The sequence below is a fragment of the Chanodichthys erythropterus genome, chromosome 3 (assembly GCF_024489055.1).
Source record: "Chanodichthys erythropterus isolate Z2021 chromosome 3, ASM2448905v1, whole genome shotgun sequence".
In the NCBI taxonomy this organism is placed as follows: Eukaryota; Metazoa; Chordata; class Actinopteri; order Cypriniformes; family Xenocyprididae; genus Chanodichthys; species Chanodichthys erythropterus.
In genome coordinates this window covers 26,795,546-26,808,943 of record NC_090223.1, presented here as the reverse complement: position 1 = coordinate 26,808,943, position 13,398 = coordinate 26,795,546, and the positions used below count along the sequence as shown (strand labels likewise).

The 13,398-nt window shown below is 39.3% G+C and overlaps 1 protein-coding gene across 1 annotated transcript in view; it reads right to left on the bottom strand.

The window, feature by feature from the left end:
* Nucleotides 1–5,476: 5,476 nt before the first annotated feature.
* LOC137010397 (protein shisa-8) overlaps nt 5,477–13,398 on the bottom strand; it is an 86,326-nt gene continuing 78,404 nt past the window's right edge. The window contains exons 3-4 of the mRNA XM_067372556.1: nt 13,053–13,163; nt 5,477–5,943 (exon numbers count right to left, since the gene is read on the bottom strand). Coding sequence (XP_067228657.1) covers nt 5,477–5,943; nt 13,053–13,163 — 578 coding nt within the window. The remainder of the gene's footprint in view (nt 5,944–13,052; nt 13,164–13,398) is intronic.

Below are 13,398 nucleotides of genomic sequence, written 5' to 3'. Positions count from 1 at the left end.
GTTTTCACAACAAAACCCGCCCAATTGCTCCTCAAAACTTGCCCGAAACTAGCCCAATTGCATTTTAGTGGGGGCCCCATGGTAAAAATCGCTTTCCGGAGGTGAAAATTCACGTTTTTGGTGGGGCTCCCCCGCATTTCATGGGCTAAATATCACATTATTTTGGGTCGATTCAATCCGCAGACATGAAAAACAACCCGCGGCAACAGTGTAAAAGTAGTTCCACGGGAAAACCGCAGACTTGGCAACCCTGGTCCTGGAATCCAGAGAAACCAGCAGTAAAATCAATGTAAAATGTACTGTAATTGGTCAAAGTATAGTCATTCATCCTTGTTAAAAGACATCTAATCAATCACCACAACATATTGTAACCATTGTTGAAGATGAATTTGACTCAAACATGTTCGATCTACACAATGCACAGTTTACCTTTCAGAATATTAATTTCAGTTTAGCACTAGATGCATTTTAGTGTCCTAGAGTCTTATATATTCGGGACATTGAAGACAAATACGGTTAAATATGCTTTGCATCACAGTTACTTTACAAAACAAAGTCTGAAATGCCAAAATGATTTCATCTGTTTCAAAAGCTATGTACAATTACACTACAGTTCAAGGGTTTGATGTCGAATTTTAATTACTTTTGAAAGAAGTCTCACCATGATCAAAAAACGTGATATTGATCGACACAGAGTATATTTTCTCAGTATTTCTTTCAGCCCTGTCTACAGGTCCTGTTTGTACATTTATGTCATTTTGAAGATGGATGATGACTGGACGTTCACACTGATGGTGATTTGCCATTTTTATTGAGGAATGACAATTAACTGGGTGACACAAGAACCCCAAAGTTAAGGTAGGTTCAATTTTATGCAAATAAACTACCATGTAATATGGTGACTGCCATTAAGAATGCAGACAGGGTAGACTCTGTGACCCCCAACAATTTAATCGAATTTAATGTGAACGTCCATTGAGCCTTGAGGATTTAGAAGAGCAAGCTAGGATGAGTGGAAAAGAGAGAGTGAATGCTGATGACACCGAGCTAAAGGAAGGGAAAGAGTATACTGTGTTGTTTATCTCAGCAAGGGAACCTGTGTCCTAACCAGACATGACTATTATAGCATTGTGTTGGGTAGCCCCGCCCACGGTGAAATCTTATTGGTCCAAAATCATGCTTGCTAGAGCACAACAGGAAGTAAAATCCCCATTGATCCCATAAAGCACTGCTAATGGCATAATTAAAGTTTTATGTTTGAATATTTTCAAACATTATACTCAATATTATTTCTGATAATCAATGACTTTGATAATGAATCATTTTACATTGTACCATTATTGCTGATTTTGTTACATCATTTGCAGTGCTTCTTGGTTTGAAAACTGCCAGTGAACTTCAAAAAAATGCTAAGTATAGTCTTATGCTTTTGTCTCTTTTTCCCTTTTTTAAATCCAAAATACTTTTTTCTTAAATGTTGATTGAATGATTGATCTCAGAGCCATTAGCTTGGTTCAATGAAATATCATTTGGAAATAATACTTCCAGAAACCAGGCTGTCACTGTTGCAGTGTTTGTATGGCATTTTGGACAAATAAATTACTTGGAGACGTGTCGTGACACATCTCAGGACATGATGTAACGTCAGATGACTGCACCCAGAAAAGCATTTGAAAAGTTTACACGCACAAAACACTGTGTTTACAATGTCAAATTCTCAGCTCTAGAGTGTGTGTGTATTTGTGAAAGGCTGTAAACTAATGCTGCATTATATTCACATCATATACATACATTTTTACACATTATTTATATATATTAAACTTTTTGCTCTTTAAAACCTGATGTATGAATAAACGGGTGTATATATAATCAGTAAACATGTAAAACACAAATGTGACAGGAGATATTTTTCAATGCTAGTGCTGCGGTAAAAAAAACTGGCCTTGTTTAAGTTAACAGACAAGCCTAATTAGTCTTCCTGACGTTCTTTTTATCGATGATTTAACCAGTGACTTTTAATTAGGATCAACCTGCAGTGCTGTAGCTGGCTTTGGATTTCCTTTAATGCTGGTAAGTTCAATCTTAGAGCAGTTGTCTTTTTCCATGCCTGTAATAAGCTCACATTTTTGCATATCTTTTCTGGGTTCAAACAAGAACATTCCTGTTTTCTTAGGAAGGGAACATTTTTTGCTTCACGATGGATGGTATTACACAACCCATGAGTGTGTTATAGCTAGAAACTTTCTCAACTTTTGATCACAAAACAGAATTCACCAAAGTAAGCTCTGTCCACTCAACACAAGCAGATGTACTCCTCATTGCATTGGGAAAAACTAACCCTTTCCATGTTGAACACGGGCAACTCCTCTTAAGAGCACACACCTCTTTAAAAGCCCTTAGTAGAATTCATCCTAATTATACATCGACAAAAGGTACAGCTTAGAATAGTGCATAAGATTAGATTGGTCAAACATACCACCAAACGAATGGAGCCATCAAACAAATGGGAACAATGTGATTCTCTAATATACATATTACATGTCTCTGGACTGGCAACTAAGATGTCATTCAAGCATTGGTTATAATACATCTTTTAAAAATGATTAAATAAAGCATATGCTTTATACATATAGCGCAAGCTTAAAATATGGCAAGACATCTTTTAAGTTAGTAAGGAAAGTGAGAAGGGTGTTAAAATTCGGAAGCACTTCATCTCCGTCAAATGGTTGTCAACTGCGGCAGGCTCGACTCTGATTCCGTTTACGCTTACGGTACAAAAAAACAACATTGCAAATAGTACATAAACAGTAAAAAGTACATCATATATTGCTAAAGATAAAATGCTACCCGGTGGCATTCACATCACAGGTAGAACACTTGTATGTTAAGAAGAACTCAGAAACAACAGTCATTCAGCTTATTTGGGTGGTTTAAAATAACCACTGGAAACAAGTCTTCACACCGAAGGAATTCGGAAGAAGATATTTACACCTTGTGTTTCTTTGTGACAGATGTGAATGCACTCAACATCACTTGATTTCACTTTTTAGTCTTTAACCTGCAGAATTAAAGAAGTAACCTGACCAATCCAGTGCTTTGATTTGTACTTGATTTGTACAAAGTTTATTCCAGGAAGTTATTCCTCATTAGATTCAGGTTTTAAGCTGATCTTTGTCACTGTGGTTTTATTGACAGATAAATCTACACTGCTCTTCTCGAGCATTCCTCAAAGACAGACTTCATGACCTTCTGGCAAACAAAGTGGCTCCGTTCCAGGCAGAGGGTTGTGTAGCTGGCTCACCTTGGCATCGCTTGACATCTCTGTGCCAGACGTGTCTGTCCTCCAGGGTTTGCCCCTGAAACCCAATGACACTCTGAAGAAAATTGCCACTGAGACAAAATGAAGCATCACTGTAGCTCAGGATAGTTTGACTCGACGCTGACCCATGAGAGCATGTTGATACATCCTCACATCAATTCAACGGTTGAAAATAGCCATCCAGGAACATGCTGTAACTGTATTTGCTGTCATATTTTTGGAGCTGCTGTCCCTGGAGTTGGTCCAGAAGTTGAAATTAACTCCAAAATGAATCTGGTGAGAATAGAGAGAGAGAACTTCCTTTTTTGTCCCTTTTTATAGTTCATTACAAGCTCAATTACTGTAAAGTGTACTGCAATGAGTATAATGGTATCTAGTGTTCTCGTTCCGAGTTCAATAATCCATCTCTGCCTCTTGCCGTTTTATTTGCAAGCAGCCCAAAGGAGCAGTTTCAATGAACTCTGAACATTTCACACTCTTGAATAAGTCCCTAGGTGGCTTGTACATTAGTTGTCATTGGCCCGTAAAATCTCACAAGGCTGTTCAAACAAAGTGTGCTACTTTTTTGACACATCTGTTTGCACAGTACACAGATGCTTTATTGTCATGTAAAGAAGCAAGAGGTCACCATCACACATTTCTGCAGGTCTCCTTTAAATTGGTGCATAATTAAATTTTGTTTTGTCACCTTGCATTTGCCTTCGAGGAAGAATGCTAAATCTCCATTCAGATCCATTGTGGATGAAAAAAACAAAACAGACAAGAAAAGAACAAGTCTACAGAAAGCGTTGGAGAATATATTTTTGAATCTGCTGTATTAGAAGCAGGCCGTCATCAATTACAGCGCCCCCTGCTGTTCTATGGCAGTGTGGCAGCCAAACGCCTGGCTGGGAACAGCTTGGAAGAGCAGAAAGTGAGTGAGTTTGACAGCTGTATCCATCAGTCATTTGGCCCCAGGCGGGAGAGGACAGATAGGCCTAGCATTGCTACCATTTTTCCTGGTCTCTTGAGCAATTCCAGAGACACCTAAACTCTTCACTCTGAAACGATGCCCAGCACCAGATTTAATGGTTTTCTATGCTGTGTGCATTAGGATGCTACAATAGGGTGTAGGTATTGCCGCTACATGCTAAATTTGGCCACCAAACAATCGGTAAAATACGTCTTGTTTCACCAAAAGTGTAGTTATTTACATTTGGAAGTATTCAGAGGAAGCAGGCTGTTTGACAGATATTGCAAAGAATACACATTGGTCATTTTAGGAAAGTTGTTTTGGCAGTGCTACATATGACATTGCCGGACATGTTCACCTAGTTGTGTGCTCCTCCGTCACTATGGCACCTTATCTCTGCGGGCGACTTTTGTCCCCTGAAAAGTCTCTCTTGAGGTCTGTCGGTAATAGAGACTTGCTCATTGACCTTGTCTTTACCTCTCGAACAAGAGTTTGAAATAGAAGCAGCCAGAATAGCTATGACTTGCAGTGATGTTGGTGTTCTGCTCCCTAAACGAGTGCTGTAATGCATCCTTTGATGAAGGTGTTGAGGTAAAGAGTCCTAGGGACGTTGGACTTTGCCAATTTCACCTAGTCCCTTATCCATTGACTGAAATAACAAACCCTTGGACATCATAAACTCTCTTTCTCTCTCCTTCTCTCTCACAGAACACCTTGGTTTCTTCACTGTCCTCTTCCTTATGCTTCCTTGCTGTTCTTTGTCCTCAGTGGTCTAGAATTGTCTGAATAATAGCTCACTGTGTGGCAGCTCTTGGCTGATAGAAGTTGACAGCACAATGGCCTTGTCTGAAAGGGTGTGAAGCTCCTGAGGTGCAGGGCTCCTGCCTTTTGCTATCGGACACATGGGTCAGGGCCACAAGAGACATCTGAAGGCCAGCAGGACAAGGCCAGAATGTTAGGGGGAAGTTGGATCACTAGGGATTCGAGGCCCATCACGAATCAGAATCTAGACCATGCAACATTTTTCCCTTCAGTTCTCTATATTATAGAACAATGAATATAAATCTAGTCCAAAACATGTACAAGTAGGGAATATACTACAAATATAACTGAAACACATGTGCAGAAGCTTTCACATCCATCCAGTTGCAGTGTCTAATCAAAATCATGCTTTCTTGTGGTTGTGTCCTTTCTAGACTGTCCCCTCAGACCGTCACTTCCGTTTTGCTGTTCGTGGGCAGTCCCTTGTGTTTCGGGTGAAGGTGTGGAGACTGTCCATACCCCAGAGGCTGGGTGAACAACTCTGGAAGAGTCTCAATGCTAAACTGCCGCTTGTTGGTGAAAGCCTGGCGCCGACAGTTAGGCTGGGACAGTGGTGGCTGTGACTGTGCCATGAGAGGGACCTGATGTTGGACATGACTCTTGTTGGGGTCCCAGACTTTGAAGGCCGAGGTTGAGGTGAGTGGGTGGGTATTGGTCTTGGAGATCTTGGGCTTGGGAACTTGGGCCGATGTAATGGTGATGGCCAAAGGAGTATGGATGTCTGGAGGTGGAAGGAAGGGTTTATCTTTTGGGTGGAAAGCAATGGGCTGGAAGGTTGCAGGCGAGGATTGGCGGTGTGTGTAATCCATCATAGGGTAGCTCTTGGGGTAGTAATCCCTTGCTGTAGTGTCTGCAGGGAAAAAGGGCAGGGAAAAGAGTTAGAGAGATAGAGGCTGAAATACAACATAGCATTGTGACAAATATGCAATAGATTTGTTTAATAGTGTTGCTTCTAACTCACATACCCTACAGTATATAGTGTACAAACCTAATGTATTTGTCACAGACTATAGTTGCTATATTTAGTGCTCAGAGGATCTAATGAGTAAAACACCTGGAGCAGAGGGTCATCAAGTGTGACATGAGGATGCCCTCAGCGCTTTTGCATCACGCCACACACATGCAGGCACGCACATGCATTCATTTGAGGGAGCTATGGCTGTACACATCATGGTCATGATGAAAAATGAATATATGTGTCCTGAGGCCAGACACTTTTTGAAAGAATCAATACAAGAAATTTCAAGTGAAGAGGTACTGATGAACATAGCTGAAAGTAGATCAGTTTGCAGTTTGGTCTGGTTTTGATTGTATGGTAAAAATATGTTATATTGACATTTTGAGGCACAAAGACAATCTAAGACGCAGGTTTTTAAGAACATTTGTACTGCAACATTACCAAACTACAAGCAAAAAGCAACAATGTTGAATGTTTTGTACTTGCTGGGGGGAACCATCCATGGCTTTACCTGGTGTTTACTATAGTCTCACTACAAAAACTGCAGGTGAGCTATAATTATTATTCATTGTCGTGTGTAATATTTTATTTAGTTATATTTAAAGTGGCTTGGTAAAAGTTAGCTGCTTATGAAATGGAAACAAGTATATTAATGGCTGATTATTTTATTCTTTGTCAGGTTGAAGTGGGTTAGCATGTTAGCAACAATTGACAGCAGAGGGTTAGCCTTTTAGCCTGTCTCGTCAAATTAGCCCATCTCCGTTGAGCACTGCAAGCTATAGACAGGGTCTCTTGCTTCACTGCCTTCAGACATAAACAACCTTGCTTTACTGTTTTGTCATTTTTCTCTCATTTTCTCGTTATCCATCCTTCCTATACTGTCCCTTCTCGTTATCGATTAAGTCATAGCTAATGCATGAGGCAAATAGCTGCCGGCAAGGCACACAAGCATAGCAATTTCAATGCATGTGTGCTCTCAAACATGTATCCTGGCCCGATGGTAATCATTGTTTCTGCCAAAATACTGTAGTCAGTAAAACTGGTAACTTGGCATTAGCCACCACTGTTATGATTAGTTTTGACCGCATCAGTATGGACGAGCTCACTGTTTGTAGCTGTGCATGAGCGAATGTCGGTTACTATTACAATCAGCTAAGAAGGTCAAAATGAAACCTGAAGGGGTTTTATAGACAATGCCACATGCTGTGGGCCAAAGCCATGTCTCAGCACTGCACATCTTAATTGATTGAAGAAGTGACAAAATCTGTGTTTAGAAATATGACACAATTTACCCAAATGAGGATGTTAATTTTTTCCTGTGGATAGTAAATCAAGCAGTAATTTGCTAATGCGGTTAGACATGTAGATTAGCTCATATTATTTCGTGCACATCCATTAGCACATTCGTGTGCTTTTAAATTCAGGAGTGTTTTGATTTGAATTTGAAGGAGAAGAGAGGAGCTAAAGAATCACAATTCAGTCGATTTCCAGCGAAGGACCAATGAATAGGTAATGTGGGCAGTGTGCGTTGAGTAGGCATGAATTATTTAGGAAGTGTGTTTAAAGAGAAGGACCCTAAGATATATTACACTGATAATGAGCAAAAGAAGTACAGAATTAACATGCATACGTACACAGTTATGCCATATACACACAAATAGCTTGAAAAAGAGTACTGCACAGCTACACAACTGCACACACACTTTAAATTATAGGCTGGAAAATTGAGAAATTTGAATATGCATAGACAACGACAGCATTCATTCATTCATTTATTCATTCATTCAAGTTTTATTTTTGCAGCCTTTGCATAATAGTAAGGTTTGATAAATCTGACAAAACGTCTTTTTGGATCTCTAGGGACATCCTGACTGGGAATTATAAATTATGTATAACTTTATCACTGCAAGAAGTGTTATTTTAGTCCTAAGGTTAGGGTTATGGTTAGTCTGTAATTACCTTTAAACAATAGAAGTATGTTTTAATTTAGATGTGTTTGGGTTTTGCCTTATTTTTTGGGACACCATGAGGAAAGCACCTAGTAGAGCACCATTCTGGATCAACTAAGAATTGTTTGTTTGTTTGTTTTAAATAGAGATTACTATTCTCCCCTGATTCTATACAGACAATTAAACAAAACAACATGTACAGTAATTTACAAGAGGTTCTGACAACATGTTAATTGCTGCAGTCTAACCAAACTTTTTTGAATTTTTACATTTTATTACAACATTATTTGGTATGTCTAACCAAATAATGTTGTAATAAAATGTAAAAATTCAAAAAAGTTTGGTTTGGTTTAATGTATTGAACAGATCATTAGCTAGGTATAAATGCAGTCATCGTCAATGGAAAGTTAGCACCATGATAGTTGTGTGTGTGTGTGTGTGTGTGTGTGTGTGTGTGTGTGTGTGTGTGTGTGTGTGTGTGTGTGTGTGTGTGTGTGTGTGTGTGGTCCTCAGAAATATTCAGGCTGCAACAGGAGAGAATGTGACATAACCGCCTGATGATGTCAGACACAGGAAGTGCTCAGAGAGTGAGCATATGTATCAAACTAATGAACAGACGGTAAATGTACTGACAGCCTCTATGTCCAATTCTGCTCCTACTGTCTCTTCCCTTCTTTACCAAATATACAATTTCTCCTCTCTCTCTTATATCTCTTTTTCTGCCTCTATCTTTGTTTCCTTCTTCACAACTCTCTCTATATCTGTCCGTCTCTTTCCAATCGTTATTCTTTAATTAAGATGATGCTGGGAAGCTTTCTTAGGCACCTGCCACAAGTTGGCTCCAACCCTATTCATTATACCCCCTCCCCATGCGCATGTTCCCCCTCCTTTTCTCCCGTCATCCTTTCATCTTTCTCTCCACTTGCCCTGCTGAACTCTCCCCATCCGATCTCTTTGCCAGCGCAGTCAGGGCTGATCCACTGCAAGCTTTCCAAATGCAATAATCCAACAGAAGACACCGTGCCAGGGACTGCATGCGCATGTGTACGGACGAACTGTATAACTGCACAGTGTTTGAAGGGGGAAAAATAAATCCCTCTCCATCTTTGTGTTTTATCCTCTCCTATCTTTTTGATGTTCCTGTTTCACATACTTAGCCTGCAATATGTTTTGAATCCGTAAGATCCCACAATAGCTATACAGAAATAAAATCAAATGGGCTTTGTCTTATTTTATTTCTTGCATAAGAGAACATTCAGAACTTGGTGAGAAGAAAGCATATATTTCTTTTGCGTGTCAGTCTTTAAATTCTATAGGAAGCCGATGGAGTGGTGTTATACAGTGCTCAGCATAAATGAGCAATTCCGAATTGTTGACAAGACTAAGTTTTACATAACATCTGTTTAACTTATAACATGAAAGTAAGGTTAATAATTTAACTTAGAGATCAAAATTTTCAGTTTTACTCAAATTTGGGTGATGCAAAAATGAGTACACCCCACTGAAAGCTAAATTTTAGTCTACAAATGTCTAATTTAACAAGAATTCGACCACAGGTGAGTCTAATTATTCATTACACAGGTGTCCAGCAGACAGTTGACTATAAAAGGGTGTTAAAACCCTTCCCATTTCATGCTGTCAGCAATGGCACCACATGGAAGAGAAATGTCACAAGACCTGAGAAAGAAAATAATTTCTTTACAGCAGAAAGGTGAAGGCTATTATCAGTCAGAATACTGTAGCAAAAGTGGTACAAAAATTTTAAAAAGATGGAACTGCAACCATCTCACAGAGACGTCCAGGTCGTCTTCTGATGAGAAGGGTTGAAGAAAATCGGCATGCAAGTTCACTGCAGTTATCTAAAGTAGTAAAAAGCCAAACTGGTGTGATTATTTCCTGTGACACAATATGGCATACACTGCAGAGGAATGACATGCATGGGTGCCGTCCACGAAAGAAGCCTCTCCTAAAGCCCAGGAAAACCCCACCTAGAGTTTGCCAGGGCCCATGCTGACAAAGATGAAGACTACTGGGACTCTATACTCTGGAGTGATGAGACCAAGATAAATGTTTTTGGAACTGATGGCTTCAAAACTGTATGGCGTCGCAAAGGTGAGGAATACAAAGAAAACTGCATGGTGCCTACAATGAAACATGGTGGTAGCAGTGTCCTTATGTGGGGCTGCATGAGTGCTGCTGGTGTCGGGGAGCTGCATTTCATTGATGGCATCATAATTTCACAGATGTACTGCTCTATACTGAAAGTGAAGATGCCACCATCACCCCGTGTATTTGGTCGTCGTGCACTTTTCCAACATGACAATGATCCTAAACACACATCTAAGGCAGCTATTGGATTTCTGATGAAGAACAGGGTGAAAAGATTCAGTGGCTCCTAATCTGAACCCAATCGAACACCTATGGGGAATTCTGAAGAGACAAGTTGAGCATCACTCTCTATCAAGCATCCAGTCTCTAAAAGAGGGCATTCCTGAAGAATGGAAAAAGATAGATGTTGCAAAATGTCGCCAACTTGTTCATTCCATGCCTAGAAGACTTAGTGCCGTCATTAAAAATCATGGAGGCCATACAAAGTACTAGATGAAGTAGTTTTTGTTGTGGGGTGTACTCATTTTTGCATCAGCCTAATTTGAGTAAAACTGAAAAATGTGTAATCTAATTTACATTATTAACCTTACTTTCATGTTATAAGTTAAACAGATGTTATATTAAACTTAGTCTTGTCAACATTTTGGAAATTGTTGTTGTGTTCATTGAGATATTGTTTAAAATGTTACTTTTCAAAGGGGGTGTACTCATTTACGCTTTTTTTGGTTCTAGTTAACAACTGAACTGCAGAGTCTGTTCATTGATTTTTGTGGGAGACCAGTAAAAAGTGCTTTACAGTAATTGAGTCTACTTGAGATCATTTGAATACATTTTTCTGCATCTTTCTGGTTTTGAAAAAGGACAAATTTTAAACTTGACTCTGGACATTAAACTGTGATTGAAAAAAAAATTTTAAACTTGTAAAAATCACATACTCTGCTTTTAAATAACAAGCTTTGGTCTGTGAGGTTCAGGTACAGTGTTCTCTTGTACAGTATAAGTATAAAAATCAGTACAGTATAAAAATCATTGTCTATGGAAAGTCCCTATTAAACGTGTGTGTGTGGCCTGTGCACTGCTGTCATCACCCTTGTCATGCCATTGCTGGTCATGTGTGCCAGCCTGCTGTGCCAAGTGACTTGCATTCTGACACAAACACATTGACATCCAGTGAGTGTGTGTTTGTGTGTATGTGTCACATATGTAGTTTGAAACGCATTGAATTGTAAATGTGTCCTTATCAACACAGTCCTAGCAGCAGGTGCTTTAAGAAACCGCTTTCTCAACCTGTGTTGTGAATGATAATTGTGATCTGAAAAGACCACAATTTGACTGTCAGAAGGGCCAAATTAGCTGAGATGGTGAGCAGATCGTAAGGGGAATACATTCATTCTTACATTAATGTTAAGATGCAGAAGAATTTGATGTATACAGTATGTCTATGGTTCTCAACATAGTACCTTTAGTAATATGTACCCTTAAGGTATTAATTTGGTCGATTGATCAGATCACAAGGAGACGAGGGAGACACATTCCCATTTACACCTGCTGTTTAAAATTTAATCCATCTCTTTTGTCCTCTTTCAACCACTTCTGTCCTGATTTCTTCAAAGGGAGGGTGTATGGGCTTCTTTAGATCCTTCTATCTAATGGACAAAAGAAGCTAACACAATTTACATATGAACTCGAAAGGAGACAACAGAAAAACACACGGAAAGCAGCAGCTTTCACTTCTGCTCTGATAGACGCAAGTCACAAAATTAGAAATCGGACAACAAAGTTTAAATCTGGCTAGCGCACTTCCCATAATATTTAAGCATTAGGTGAGTAGGCGGAGAGTAGGCAGACTTTTGTGGCAGTTTGAACTCATTCGACCACATGAGCATCTACACTACAAAAGCAATCCAGTCAAATGTGTTTTTGAATACCTCTGGAAGTGGCCGAAAGTGGACAAACTGAAAACGTTTTAGACTCCATTTACAATTTATTTATGTCTATTTATGCAGCAGCAGCATATCTTACATGCTCACAATAGCATGTCTGTGTATCTCTTAGCAGTAGTAATTCCAGAAGCAGCCATAATCAACAGCAGCAGTGTAGCAAATCCAGCCCGCCAAGACCAAATACATCAACAATGCCATATTCAATAACATGCTAAAACTATTCTGAGTTGTCATGATTGTCATGATTTTAAACGTACTATTTGAAATTGTAAAACTAAATGTATACTGATGATACTTATAAGAAAAAATGATACTTATAGGAAATGTTTCTTGAGCGTCTAATCAGCATATTCGAGTGATTTCTTAAAGATCATGTGACTGGAGTAATGATGCTGAAAATTAAGCTTTGATCACAGGAATAAATTACATTTTAAATTATATTCAAATAGAAAACGGTAATTTTAAACTGTCATAATATTTCACAATATTGCTGATTTAACTATTGTTGATCAAATAAATGCAGTGTAGGAGACTTGTTTCAACACAATTGAATGGTGTATGTATGCATGGAGGGGTGCATTAAAAACGAACATTATCTTTATTTTTAATATTCATTGTTTTGTGAATTTGCCCCTTCTGTGATTGATAAAGCCACACTACTAAGTGTGTGTTTGTGTCTGTGTCCATTAGCATATCCGTATATGTACTCTACGCACTCCTAAGATCATCCGTGAGACATTAATAGCGCTGTTATATTAATAACATGTCAGAGGGATTTTTCCTCTTGATCTGAGAGGTGATATTTGCTTATGTGATTATCGTCCTAATATATGCAAGGTTGTGTGTTCTCCCTGCAGTCAATGACACTGAGAATCATTTGCAATGGTAATCAGTGGTTATGGGTAAAGTGACCTTGATGAACATGCGTGGCGTTTATGGTGTACATTACAAGATGTGACACTGTTTGTGTGGATATTGTGTGTGTGTATGTGTGTCTTACCCATAGTCTTGAGAGAGGAGTATTTGTTGTAGCCCAGGTTGTTGTGTGGCTGGGACAGAGCCATTGCAGGACTCAAAGGAGGAAGTGTGACGTTATTCAGGTGGTTATGCTCTGAAGGAAGATAGAAAGCGCAAAGGAGCACGGAGAAGGAGGAGAGAAGGGGACACAAGGAGGAGGGGTGCGTTAGTAAATGGGAAATCAGCACATTTATAGACAGATGAGTGCATGTGATAGGAGAAACTCTGCCATTAATTTAAGTGAGTAAAGGGGAACGTAGGACATGCATAGCCAGAGGAAGATCTTATAGCTCAGAGGTTCCAGAGCACAGCGCTAGCAACGGCAAAAT